The sequence below is a fragment of the Balaenoptera acutorostrata genome, chromosome 1 (assembly GCF_949987535.1).
Source record: "Balaenoptera acutorostrata chromosome 1, mBalAcu1.1, whole genome shotgun sequence".
In the NCBI taxonomy this organism is placed as follows: Eukaryota; Metazoa; Chordata; class Mammalia; order Artiodactyla; family Balaenopteridae; genus Balaenoptera; species Balaenoptera acutorostrata.
In genome coordinates this window covers 86,287,240-86,301,825 of record NC_080064.1, presented here as the reverse complement: position 1 = coordinate 86,301,825, position 14,586 = coordinate 86,287,240, and the positions used below count along the sequence as shown (strand labels likewise).

Here is a 14,586-nt window from a genome sequence, read left to right as displayed (position 1 = left end):
TCCCATGGACAAAGCTCTGTTCCCAGTGGTGTGCTTGCATCCTAAGTTTATTTTAGGTCTCATTACTATTTCATCAGAAAATTACTCTCGTTTTTTCAGACGTGACTTATTATTATAAGTAGTGCTGCTTTAAAGGGCCTTGAAAATGTTGCTACAGTCTAATAGTAAAAATCAAGAAATTATTTGTTTGGAAGAAATTTACTTTGCAGACAGCATTTCAGGATAAGATGAGATTCATCCCCACCAGTGCTTAAATCCTTGCTCTTCTAAGTGTAGACCAGTGACATCAGCACCACCTGGGAGCTTGTCACAAATGCAGGATCTTGGACCTCACTCCAAACCTACAGAAACAGAATCTGCATTTTAGTAAGACCCTCCGATAATATATATATATTAAAATTTTCAAAGAAATATCAGTGTGAAAGCTTCTGTTATCAGAAATTCTATCAGAAAATTAATATTTAATCTTATGGATAGTAAAAGGTAAATTACTCACTTTAGGAAGGTATATAAATAGTGTGACATTTGCTTGATGATGAAACATATCTGAAGTGGTCCCCTCTGACACCCATGCCTGACGGCGGCGTCCAGGGTTTCCAGCATATCACACCATCCCAGCCATGTTCAGTCGCCATCTGGTAGCCTCTCCTCCCGCTTCAAGTTCTGTGTCCCCTCCACATGCTCAGTGTAGCTCCCAATTATGTGAAACACTAGCACTATAGGGTAAAGTGCATACAAGAGGGTGGGAAAAGAGGGAGTCTTTTTAGTCTTTAGCCCCACATGTTCTTCCATAGTTAAAATACACAAGTCTACTTTTTGATCACTCCAGCACCACTTGGCTGAGTCTACTCCATATAAATTGTGCCGTGTTTGTGGATTAAGAGAAGTAGTGGCTCTTGTATCTTCTCATTGGAAAAGTTAGGGAGGACTGAGATTCAACTTGACTATTCATACACTGCAGGGTATCTAGAGTCCTTTTAGCACCAGGTTTTCACAGCAGTCATGAACATCCCATAAATTACATGACGTGATGTGATTTTCAAAATCTGATTTCTTATGTTCATATGGGGAACTATTTTAAGACTATAGTAAAAGTATACCCATTAACATATACTACAAAAAAAACAGAATCTCACAGTGAACAAAGAAGATTAAGTAAAGCATCAGTTGACTTTTATAGTTAAAAAAAAAAATCCTGTGGAGGAAATTATAATGATGTTCTTTATAATTGTTCTGAAAAGAAAATCAACTCTAAGAAAGTTATAACAGGCCTAATTAATGCTTAAATTGTTCCTCCTGAGAAACAAATTTTTTTATGTGATATAAATGGACTTCCTAGAAAATATTCTTGTCTGTATTTAGTGCTTATTCAATGTTCTTTCCTGCACTGTGGTAACATACAGCCCTTCACAATAGGAAATGAAAGGTTTTTATTTCTGCTTTTTGGTTTTGCCTTGTTGTTTTTACTCATAGTGTACAAGTAAGAAGTAAATAAAACAGGAGGACATTGACAATTTTTATCTAGCAGTATCAAGTTTTCAAAACAATAGTTATATTTGGGTTGAAGATAATTGATCATTTAAAATTGTATATACATGTGTTTGGGTCATGGAAAAGATAATTGTAGTTACATGAAAAGAGTTTTCCTCCGTGAATGTCTACACCTTAGTCACCTTAGACTGCACGGTCATGAATTATGCAGTATAATCCACTTTCTAACCATGTGGCCTGCCTGGGGCAAGTCTCTGCATCTCACTTCCCTCATCTGTAAAATAGGGCTAAAAATTAAACCTACCTCAGCGTTATTTTGAGGACTAAATGATATAACTTCCTTATGGAAAAACCTTAATGAACTTTTTGGACAACCCAATACATTAAAAAGTGTTTAACAGAGTGTGTGGCCCATAGTAAGAGCTCATCTCATGTTAGATATTACATTGTTTTCTTCTTACCACACCATCATTCAGCCAATTTTGACAGAAATTTAATATACAGAAGCCATTCTGTCCTATTCTGAAATATAAAATGTCCACATTCCCCTAAAACATAGCTATTTCCATCCTTATAAAAATAAGATACAAAATTCTCCCACTTATACCCCTAACTCTCCTCTTTCTCTTAATAGGAGCAAAACTTCTCATCAGAGCAGTCTGACTTCATATCGTCACATCCTCAATCCTCATCCATTCTTCAACTCGCTATAAGATGGCTTCTGCCCTGTTGCAGAGCTTCTCCCCCATAAATGCTAAAGTCTTTTGATTGGTAAATTTAACGATCACTTTTCACCTCTGATGTTACTGACCTTCGTGCAGCATTTGATGTCTTCCATGATGCTGTCTTGTATCTCTTCTGCTTAGTGTCCTTCATGGTCTTCCTTAGCCTTCCTTTTAAATGCTCATATTCCCAGAATTCCACACTTGGACTTCTTTTTCATATATATGATGAAATCACTACCACTTTTTGCTGAGAACTCTTAGGTATATATTTTTCTTGCCCTTTCTCTGTCTCTATTTACTTCCCATTCCCTATTCTGGAACCCCTTAGTGTGTTTTCAATAAATTTTCTCAACCAGCCTAGCAATAGCTAGGTATCAGGTAGTGCACTAGGCATGAGGATTACAATAAAATGTATTAATTAAAGACTCAGAAGGCTTTAAGAGAACTTGAAATAGAATATGATTTATTCTATTTTCAGGTATTTCTTCATCTACATTCATGTATGACATGGTTTTTCTTTATTGGCTGCAATCACCAGCAACTATGTTATATGCTAAGAATTTAACATCTGGGAAGATGGGATAGAAGTGAGTTTTGCTTTGCTTAGTTTTGTTTGGATGGCTGTTTCTCTGGATTGATTTGAAATATAGATGAGGAGAGGTGTTGAGTTCTATATGGTAAATTTTGAATTTGAAGTGATGATGGGCCGTATGGGCGAGGAGGTCCTACTGGCAGTTGTAAAGGAATCTCTGGAGACTATGTATGGTATCAAAATTGGAGAAGTATCTCTGTAAATAATCAACCTGGAGTGTTTCTCTAAATCCACTAAATTCAAGCTCTAACTCAAATCCTAACACAGACTCTCAAGTATATTTTTATTTGAATGATCCTAATTTCTCAGAATCAACCTTCCTTAACTCTAGAATTAAATCTCTATTTTCTAAGAAATGTCACTCACATTTAAAAAATCTCTTCTGAATTACGCATTCATTCAACATATACTTATTAAGAGCAGAATAAATGACAAACTCTGTGCTGGTCCCTGGGGATAATAAGTTGACCAAAATAAAATAGCTTCTTCCCTCCTGAAGCTTCAGTCTATTGGGGGAGGGAGCTGTCAATCAAATAACCTTGCAAGACTTAGAAGTCAAAAATATATGAGCTAAAGAAGGTCTTAACTTATTTTGGGCTCCTGGAGGCCTCCTTGAGGAAGTGATAATTCCCATGAGACTGAAGCTGGGCTGTGAGCCATATGTAGAAGGGAAAGACCTTCTAGGCAGCGAGATCTCATGAGGTCTTAAGGCAAAGAAAGAATGTGGCGAATTCGAGGGAAAGAGGAAAGATCTGGGTGACTGGAGCACAGTGAATGCAAAGGGAGACAGTGATAGATGAGGCTGAAGAGGCAGGCAGGGGTACATGAGGGCTGAGTTCATGGGTGAGCCGCACTCCAGCTCAGCAGGACCACCTCCTCGCACGAGAACCACCTCCAGGCTGCACGTCTCAATGGAGGGAGAATGAGAGAGTTAAAATGTCCATTCCCATGTTGTGCTAAATTTCACTCCTTGGAAATTCTTCTGGTTGGGCCTAATTTTTTACAGCCATACTGACTATACCTGCCATAGAGTAAACCGCACGTGTTTAAAGTGTACCGTCTGATGTTTTGAAATATGTGTATACCTGTGAGACCATCACCACATCAAGCTGATGAACGTATTCACAGTCCCTGAAAGTTTCCTGTGCCCTTTTGTAGTCCTTCCCTCCCTACCACTCCCATCCCCTCCAGGCAACAACTGACGTGTCATGCTTAGAACAGTGCCTGGCACATAAAATAAATTGTGTTGACTATGTGAAAAGTGAGACTGTTTGGAGAATTAGCTCTTAGCTTGACTTTTAGTTGGTTGCTCCACCTTTTCTAGGTATGCAGTGCTGTTCAGAATCAGGATTTCACTGTCATTCAAGACTACTGCACTGGCCTCAAAGCCTTGCTTTATCTGAAAAGCATTGAAGAGCTACAAGACTGGGACGGGCAGAGTCCAGCCACCGAGAGTCACCAGAAAGGGAAACCAGTTCCTCGCATTGCTGAACTCGTGGGAAAGGTATGTGGCCACCCCTCCTGGGTTGTCCTTGAGAACTCTGCCTTTTCCACTTTCTATTTCAGGTCTTGTTTGCCCTCCTACCATCTCACTAACAGAGGAAACACAGTGCCCATTTGATGTGATTTCTGCTGTAGAATCGTTCTGAAGGAGGCTTGATTACAACTCTATGATAGGTCTCTGAGTTACATTTTTATGAAACCAATATAACACAAGGTCATATAAAAGAAAAAGATTGAAGTTTATAGTGTAAAGTGCCTCCAAATTCTTGCTTACTGTGGTGATGACTGGCATTCTTTCCAGTGGGAGGCTGGAGATTTCTTTATTCTTTAACAAGCTCTGGAAATTATAACATTACCTTTCTATTTTCAAGACAATCAAATCACTGGAGCCCTGAATAATATGATGAAGTTTTTAAAATTAAAATCTAATCAGTATCTTTTGTAACTGCTTCTGCTATGTGGTTAAACCTGGGCTCAAAAGGTTATGTCCCAACTTTCTCACTAACTGCTATTTTCAGAGAAATATACACTACATTTACATTTTGTATAATACAGTGATTTTAACAAATCTTTTCTAAAACAACATTCAGCATTTCGCCTTTGTATTTCCTTTGTATTATTCTAAATAGATAACCATTGTCAGAAGACGTTTCTTGAGTCCTGAATGAGGGGAGGAAAAAATTATAATTCTTAGTCTTTTCAGCTTGTCACTACATCAATAATTAACTTTAAAAAAAGAGAGGCAAGTAAAAAGATTCTTTAAGGAAGAATTTAATAATTCAAATGAATTTTAACTTGAAACAGGTCACATGAAAAAGAATGGAAAACAGAAACCCTGGGTACTCTGCCTTGGATGGCAGGGTTAGGGACTCAGAAAGAATAAGAAAAACATCATATAACAATTTACATTTGGCTAGTTTTAATGGGAAATATCACTATTCCTCTCCAAACAGATAGCCAAAAATAAGGGCTTCTTGGAGAATAATGTGTATCCCTGCAAGTCCAGTGATGAAAAATAAAAGGGAGAAAGAAATAAAATCTTACAGTGTGGATTCCAGAAAAATATCGTGATGAATGACTCCATGAGTGACAATCAAACAAAAAGGCTGGGTGACATTAATATTTATAATATTATAATTAGCAAGACTGTGCCTAAGCAGCATTATTAGTGTAACTAATCATATTATCATAAACTGAGTCTGCAAGTATTTAGACAGTGAGTGTTCTTGCCTTTATCAATGACCATCAATATCCTAAAATTGTTCATAACTAAAAAAAAATTACAAATAACTTTATACTCATCCAATGTAAATGTATCAAGTCAGTTGTTTCTGACATGGTAGTTTTGATAGTTTATGACTGTCTATAAAAGCATTGTCTCAAATGTATGCAGTCACCATGCAAGCTGAAATGGAAGTAGCTGCATTGCACTGTGCCATTTTTGTCTTTAAAAGACTTCCACACTCATTTGAAAACTTACATATTCAAATACAAGATGGATAATGATGGAGACACTTGTGTCAGTGACTTAAGTGGAAATTGATTTTCTGATAGTTTGAATCTAGATTCAGACTTTATTTTAGTAAGTCCAGCCTTCATCAAAATCGTAAGTGTAATTTCCAGCATTATCATTTGTTAAAAAAAAAAGAAAAGATTTTGCCTATGTGATTATATTAGCAATTCATTTCTCAGCACTAAGTTGAGGACAAGCAGATGGTCTGGTAATAGATCTATGCTCCAGAGTCTCTGGTGAGGGCTGACATGACTCAAACAATAGGTGACTGTCCCCTTTAGGTTAATATCCCTAATAGTGAATCAAAGCACTGTGGCTTCCTAGCTGTTCCTTCCTAGTGTTGCAGGTGTGTGTGTGTGTATGTGTGTGTGTGTGTGTGTGTGTGTGTGCATCTTTGAAAATAATTCATATTATATTCTCATTAGCTAAAGAATAGGATGCTGGTTCTTACCCTGTTTTCATGCTAAAGGGACAAGAGAAGTTGCAGACCCTTTTTAGAAAGCTCCGCTGGAAGTAGCTGGCTTCTTTAGACAGGAAAAATTTGTTTGGAAAGTACAACTGTTACTCTCTTTCATCTTTCGCTCAGAGTTCAGGCTAGAATAAATTAGAGTAGAAATTTCGAAGAAACGAATTACAGTACAGTGTTTGAAGATGGAGGAAAAATGAGACTTGAGCCATGGAAACAAATTAGTTTGGCCAAATTAGTCGTGTTATCTTTCAAGTAATTAGTATATTTAATATATGTAATTAGTATATTTAATATAGTCTCCCTAATGCATACCTCACGTATAAATTGATTAAACTTCCCAAGCAATGTTTCTTCATGTGACTTTGGAAGAGCAAGAAGTCAGGCATTTATGGTTTGCTCTGGTCTTACGGTGCAAGTTGTATAAATTCGTGCCCGCAAGCATGAAAGCGGATCCCACAGGAAGAGCAGTCATCACCTCTGCTACACCACAAAGCTATTGATCTCCAACTCGTGGTGCTTAAAAACCATGTGGCATGCTTATGAAAATGTAGATTCCCAGGCTCCGCTCCTAGAGATCCTGATTTCATTGGTCAAAGGTGAGTCCAGGAATCTGCATTTTAACATCCTGATTCTGATGGAAGCATACAAGGATCCACATTGCCAAGAAGAATGAAGGCAAGAATAGCAACCGAATATAATCAGAGCTTGAGAATGGGAACAACACAAGCTTCTCTTGAGGGAGAAAACTGGTAAGAAATGATTTTGAGCTGGAAGAGAAATGAAATAGAGAGTCAGGAGAGGAAATCTGAAAAAGCAGCACACTGGGCTCTGAATGGCCAGTGGTTGAAAATACCCATTGAGGAACCAGGGGCAGGGAGTTAGTTCAGCAGCTGGGTCAAAGACATGTAAGCAAGAAGAATTGTAAGGACAGATACAGTTCTCAAAGCATGACATCCAGAGTCCACGCAGACAGTCAGCAACGAGGAAGTCTGTGAGGATAAGGAAGGGGAGGCTATTCACAGTATCATCAAAAAGGAGGTGCATCGGTAGCAAAGCACTCTTATTGTATACTCAGTTACCTTAATCTCCTCTTCTACCTGGTGAAAACCTGGCGACTTAATAAAAGTGAAGTGTTTGCTTGCTATGTACGGGACAGTGGTTACCAACAGATTTCCGAGTAAGACTGTTAGGTTTCCATGATGCTTCCTTACTTACTAGCTAAGCAACTTGGACAAGTTAATTAATCTCTCTAAATCTGTTTCTAAAACTATGAAATGTGGATAACCACAATACAAGTCCACCATCTCTCATTAACACTTCTGAAACCCAAAATGCTCTGAAACCAAATGTTTCACATAACTCATTTGGCAGCAAACCCGGCCTGAACTGATGTGAGGCTTTTATAATCTTTATTTATTACTCTTAGAGTGAACATTTACGTGTGTACTACAGAGCGACGAATGTGTTGAAGTCCAGGTTGCCACACGACATCTTGCTGTAGGTGCTAGGGAAAAGGTAGTATGTGTACCATTTTTCTTTCCTAAAGTCCAAAAAAAAATTCTGCATTTTGAGCTACGTTTGGCCCCAAGTATTTTAGATAAAGCATTGTGAAGAATACTGAAATGGGAATATAGCTGCAATTATACCTTTATCCACAAATTCTTCTTTAGAGTTGGAGACAAAGTATATATTTTAGTGACATTAGAAAGTAAACTGTTAGTATTTGGCATTTTTAGGTGTAGAAATAAGAATTATGTGGAGATTATTTGCTTGAGAAACATGAAAGAAATTGGATGCTCCAATATTAAAACAGAAAATGTTACAGTCAGAAAGCATGGGAGGAAATGCCTTCACTTCTTTGTGCCTGAGATGAAGGATTCCTAAGCAAGAGCCTTTGAAAGGGAAACAGCACAGGACAACACTACTGATTGCTTGGGCTCTGCGTTCATTTTCACGTGCTGTTCCTTACATCTGAAATGTCTTTCCAATTCACTAAAGAGTAATGAAAGCATCTGCTTCTCTTTGAGTTATCCTCTGACCTCTACACCAGAATTAATTTCTCCTTCTCTTCTTCAACCTTAGTTGCAACCAGTATCACACAGCATTTGAATTTTTGCATCTCTGTTTCTTCTACCAGACAGTCTTCTTCACCTTTGTATCCCAATTCCTGGGGACCCACTGATACTCAGAAAGGGCTTAATAAATGATGCTCAAATAAGTAACTGGGGCTTCCCTGGTGGCGCAGTGGTTGAGAATCTGCCTGCCAATGCAGGGCACACGGGTTTGAGCCCTGGTCTGGGAAGATCCCACATGCCGCGGAGCAACTAGGCCCGTGAGCCACAATTACTGAGCCTGCGCGTCTGGCTCCGCAACAAGAGAGGCCGCGACAGTGAGAGGCCCGCGCACCGCGATGAAGAGTGGCCCCCACTTGCCGCAACTAGAGAGAGCCTTCACACAGAAACGAAGACCCAACACAGCCATAAATAAAATAAATAAATAAAATAAATAACCCCCCCCCCAAAATAAGTAACTGAATGAATAAATCAATGTTGTAAGAAAACAGCTAAGTGGTAGAACTAAATATTAGTAGTCAATGACTTATCAAGCCATCACTTTTCCCATGACATCAGAAATGAAAAAATGTAAAAAGGAAAATAATAACTTTGAACTTAAAGTTCCTTTTGGTGTATAAGTCTAGTTTAGTAAAATGAAATGGAAAGAAGCCAGAGTGGAAAGAGTGAGATAGGCAAGTGAGCAACCTGCATTCCTTCTAGGATTGGCAAAATGTACCTAGAGTATAAGCTTCTTTAGGGCCTAGACCACACACTGCATGCCAGTGCCTGACCCAATGTCTACCATGTAGGAGCAACAGCATGGTAGCCGAATTGATGAATGATATATTGATCACTCTTTTCTTTTTTTTTTAAGATCTGTCTTAAATGTCACTTACTTTGTGAAGCCATCTATGACTCTCTTCCTCTGGGAAAATTGTCACTCCTTTCTCCTACAGCCCTTTGTTCATACAACTGCTATTGCAGTTATGACATTATCTTCTAGTTAACATTACTTCTTGTCCATCACTGAGCTCATTATGAGCATCTTGAAAACAGAGATCATGTCTTACTTACACTTGAGTTTTCAAGCATCTAGCACAATGCTACATGTTTATAGAATTAAGTTGCACAGACTATCTGTGGTGTCCTTATTTAGAAGGAAAAAAAGGAAGCAAATTTATAATTAAAATTCCAGCCAGGCCCTTTCAAAAATAGCAGACATTTTAGAAGAAAACAGTAAATGTGCCAAATTACTTTCAGTAGGTATTAAAATATGATGAAATACATATCAGTGATATTAATAAGTGAACATAATGTGTACTCATTAAAAAGCTTTCATTAGGATAAAATCAGAGAAACTGTCGTGGTGCTTGTATAATGACTCATAAAACAAGGCTTTATTTTGATGATAGAAACCAAAATTGGTTCATCTATATGACCAGATGCATCATTCTCATGTTTTTAAAACCGAAAGTAATATGATTTTGTAAAACTAGTGCTATCTGGTTATGGTGTTTGATATGTAGATATCTATCTATTTATTTGTCTCTGGTATATTATCCAACACAGAGAACAAAGAAGTATCCACAAGGAATATATAATGTCATAAGCATGACCATCACAAAAGTCCTAATAATAACAGTCTCAGAAGAGGAGAGTGATATCTCCTGTTTACCCACAACTTTAAAAGTTTTATGTCTTCATGCTATTTATTTTTTCATGCTTTTTATGTTTCCAAATTGAGACATAATTTACATAAAGAAAAAAGGTCTGTCTTTAAAAACACAGGTCTTAAATAAACCATTTGATGAGTTTTGACAAATGATATACCCATGCAACTCTTAATTCTATCAAGATACAGAACATTGTCAACACCTCAAAGATTCCCTTTTGCACTCTCCCAGTCATTATCTCTCCCTCCTCCTCACCACCAGAAGCAAACACAATCTAATTTCCATCAACATAGATTAGTTTGTTCATACTCTTTAGCATTGTATAATTAGAATTCCACATTGTATGTTTTTTTGTGTGTAGTTACTCTCACTCAGCACAGTGTTTCAGAGATTCATCCATGATTTGGGGAGTGTTAAGTAATTCATTTTTTTTATTGGTAAAAAATATTTTATTGTATAAATATACCACAATTTGTGTATTTATTCAAAATGACATTTGGGCTGTTTTCACTTTCCCATTATTATAAATATATCTGAAATAAGCATTCAGGCATAACTGGTTTTGTGAATACATATTTTCATTTCTCTTGAGTAAAACCCAGGAGTGTAATATCTGAGTCATAAGGTGATGTGTATGCTTTATAAGAAACCTATAAACAGATTTCCAAAGTGGTGGTACCATTTTACACTGCTACCAATTGTGGATGGGTGTTTTGGTTCTTCCAGCCAACATTTAGTATCCTCTGTCTTTTTAATTTTAGACATTTTAGTATATGCACATTGGTATGCCATTGCAATTTTAATTTTCATCTCCCTGAAAATTAATGATTTAAACACTTCTTTGTGTCCTTATTGTCCATCCATATATCTTCTTCTGTGAAGTGTCTGTTCAAATCTTTTGTCCACTTAGAAGTTGGGTTTATTTTTAATTAAACTTTAGGAGTTCTTTATATGTTCTCAGTACAAGTCCTTAGATGCAGGAAAAGCATTTGAAAAAATCCATCATTTACTCATCATAAAACCCTAAGCAATCTAGTGGGAGGAAACTTCCTCAATCTGATAAAGGGAATGTACAAAAATTCTACAGCTCATTTCATATGTAATGGCAAAAAAATAAACTTTTTCTCCTAAGATCAAGAACTAAGCGTAAATGTCTATGCTCACTACTTATATCCAGTATTATACCGGAGGTCCTAACTAGTGCAATAAGGACATGAAAAGAAAGAAATGGCATCCAGTTTGGAAACAAAGGACTAAGACTGTTTTCATTTGCAGATAGTAATATTGTGTACATAAAACATCCTAAAGAACCTATAAAAACACTATTAAAGTCAATAAATGAACTAAGCAAAGTTTCAGGACAAAAGACAATATACAAAAGTCAGTTGTATTTCTATATGAACAACAGGAACAATAAACAATCAGAAAATTAAACTTAAAAATGCCATTTACAATAGCATTTAAAAACTACAAAGTACTTAGGAACAAATTAAAATATATGCAATAGCCACCCACTGAAAACTACAAAGAATTGTCGAGAAAGATTAATGAAGAAATATCAATGGAGAGATATGTTAAGATCTCGGTTCTCTCCAAATTGATCTGTAGAGTTATGACAATCCCAATCAAAATCCCAGCACACGTTTTTGTAGAAGTTGATAAACTGATTCTAAAATTTACATTGGATTCCAAAGGTGCAAGAATAGCCAAAACAATCTTGAAAAAGAACAGACTTAGATGATTTGACCTATCTGCCTTGAAGACTTTCTATAAATCTTCAGTAATCAAGCAAGTGTGTTTTAGTGTCAGGATAGACAAATAGATCAATGGAAAGTCCAGAAGTAAACCCACACGTATACACTCAATTGATTTTTGACAAAGGCACTAAAGCAATCCAATGGAGAAAGGAAAGTCCTTTTGATAAATGGTGCTGGAATTAATGGATAACCATAGATATAGATATATATTAATGAACCTCATACTTTCCTCACACAGGACACAAAAGTAATTTTAAATATATCATAGATATAAAAGTAAAAAGTAAGACTATAAAATTTTTAAAGAAAATATAAGTAAATATATTTACTTATAAGGAAAAATTTTTAGATAGGATACAAAAAGCACTAACCATACAAGAAAAAAAAAATGATAAGTTGCACTTCAAAAGGCAAGTGCTCATCAAAAGGCAAGTTAAGGAAATGAAAATTTAAGTCACCAAATGAGAGAAAATATCCATAATACTTATATCTCACAAAGAACTTGTGACCAGAATAAATATATGTAATACTTTATGAAAGTAAACTGGATTTGAAATAATTTAATCTTATCAACAAGTACACGGAATCTTACAGTGAAAAATCCACTGTGAGGGAGCCCGTGGGCTCTTGCAGCAAACTCCCATCCATGACCACTTGCACAGCTAGCCCAGAAAAGAGAGAGAAAAAGTGATGAAAGCCATTTTCTTTCAACTTCATCTTATGGCCTCGTAGATCTTGTCCATGCTATTTTCTCTCATTGCAGCTTTGTCCCTGTGGTTATGTTTTGGGGATACATTATACAGTTAGAAAAGTTCCAGATGACATGTTACATTTCTGTCAGTTACTTGGGTAATGATTGAAATAGAAATCAATATTATTGCTTTCTATGACTGATTGCATGAGGCTAAATATTTTTTATTGTTTTAGTTCATTTCATAGAACATGGCAAAAAAAACAAAGCATCAGTTCCTGGAAATTCAAACTTTCCAAAATTACCAAATGAGCCTACTGCATAGATATTATGGGGACTTATCTACATCTCTAAATATCATCAGATGGTTTGAGTAGTATCTTAGGTAGAATGCTGAATTGCCAAGTATCCTTTAAGAATAGGGCAATCACCTGTTATAAATGGTGATTATTCCTACTTACAAGCAAAAAATGTTGGATAAGATTTGATATCCCCCTCTTGTAGTCCTGAGTGTCTCATCAGCTCATTAATGTGTAAGGATCCCACAAAGGAGTCAATGTGCTGCTGTAGTAAAAAGAGCACTGTGTTTGGAGTCCAGCAGGTCTGGGTTTGAATCCCACCTCAGTGTCTTACTACTGGGTGAACTTGGGCCAACCACATGAATCCTACAGTTCTCCTTTGCTGAAATGCCAAAGTGAGATAATGATACTGATTTCATGGGTGCTTTGTGAGGACCAGAAATCATATATATGATGTATGTAGCACATAGCAGGCATTCAATGCATGGCAGTTATTTTTATAGTTAATTCTAACATAGATAGATTGGGGTAATTTGGATATGTGATATATCTGTATCCAAAATATATGGATAACCTTAGGGTAAGCATAAACATTTGAGCAATGCTTTATGAGTGGATTTCTTCCATCTTCTGTGTAGATTTTCCAGCTGATACTCATACATTATTTTTATACATTCTCTTGGCTTTCTATTGATAACATGCCCTTATTAGGTTAGTTTTGTTTGATCTGCTTAAAAGCCTGCAACTTTGTCCTTTGAAGCACTCCCTTTCATATTCATACACACAAAAAAGCTCCTAAACAAATCAGAAATGTTTGCTTTCCAAGCAAAATGGAGATGAATTTGTTAATTTGGGGTTTGGGCAGTAAACTAGCATGAATGGTTCACCATTGGTCCTAAAATAGGTGAAAGGGAGGGGCCTACTTTGTTGCCAAATCAGAGTAACTATATCAGAATTTAATATCAACAGTTACAGGAGGTGCTGGTAGAAGTCTCTCATGTTATGGGAAGAGGTAGTTTTGCATTGCTTATAACCAGAATAGTGTGTGTCCCTATAAACCTTCCCAGCTTGTTTTCTCTCCCATCTCAGGCGTAGGTGGGTTCATTTCACAGGGGAACTCTGATATTTGGTAGCAATTACTGAGAGCACTTTGTAGAGGAGAATTCTAACTCAAAGCCAAGCGCAGCAGAGGTATGTGATCAATTGGTAATGCCTGCATGGGCACCGACACAGAAAGATGTTGCAGGACATGTATGGCTTTCCACTTCCTGGAGTGTGGAGCACTGACAGCTTGACTGGTTTAGGAATTTGGGCAGCAATGAGCTCTTGAATTTGTAACCATTATACCTACCTCGTTGCAGTCCACCACTGTGTGCCTGAAATAAAATATAAGCCATACAACATTTTTACTGTTGCCAGCATTCCATCATGCTTTTAAACATTACGATTCCCTATTTCTTCTCACTCATTAAATTGATATCTAATTGCCAAGTACAAATGAAATTATTCCCTTTGTCACTTTCATGAAAGTAAGTGGTTCAGTATAATTCCTCATACTTCATCAAATATACTACTTTAATCAGAATGCACCTCATTAATATTAATTATATACTTAGAACTTGTGTAAAAGTGCTTTTCATCTTCAACACAAGTTACCCACATTAATTCTGATGGTACTTTTAAGCCAGGAAAAAAAATTAGGATTTTTCTTGTTCTGGTGGGGACTGAGGATTTGTAAAGAAACCATTAGTATAAGCATGTAAGATAAAATCTGAATTCAAATACTATCCTTAAACTCATCTCCTATCCTCCCTCCTAA

General features: G+C 36.6%; 1 protein-coding gene across 1 annotated transcript in view; it reads left to right on the top strand.

The window, feature by feature from the left end:
- The window catches only part of DPYD (dihydropyrimidine dehydrogenase), an 808,008-nt gene that overhangs the window by 694,908 nt on the left and 98,514 nt on the right, over positions 1-14,586 (top strand). Inside the window, exon 20 of the mRNA XM_007169549.2 lies at positions 4,133-4,312. Coding sequence (XP_007169611.1) covers positions 4,133-4,312 — 180 coding nt within the window. The remainder of the gene's footprint in view (positions 1-4,132; positions 4,313-14,586) is intronic.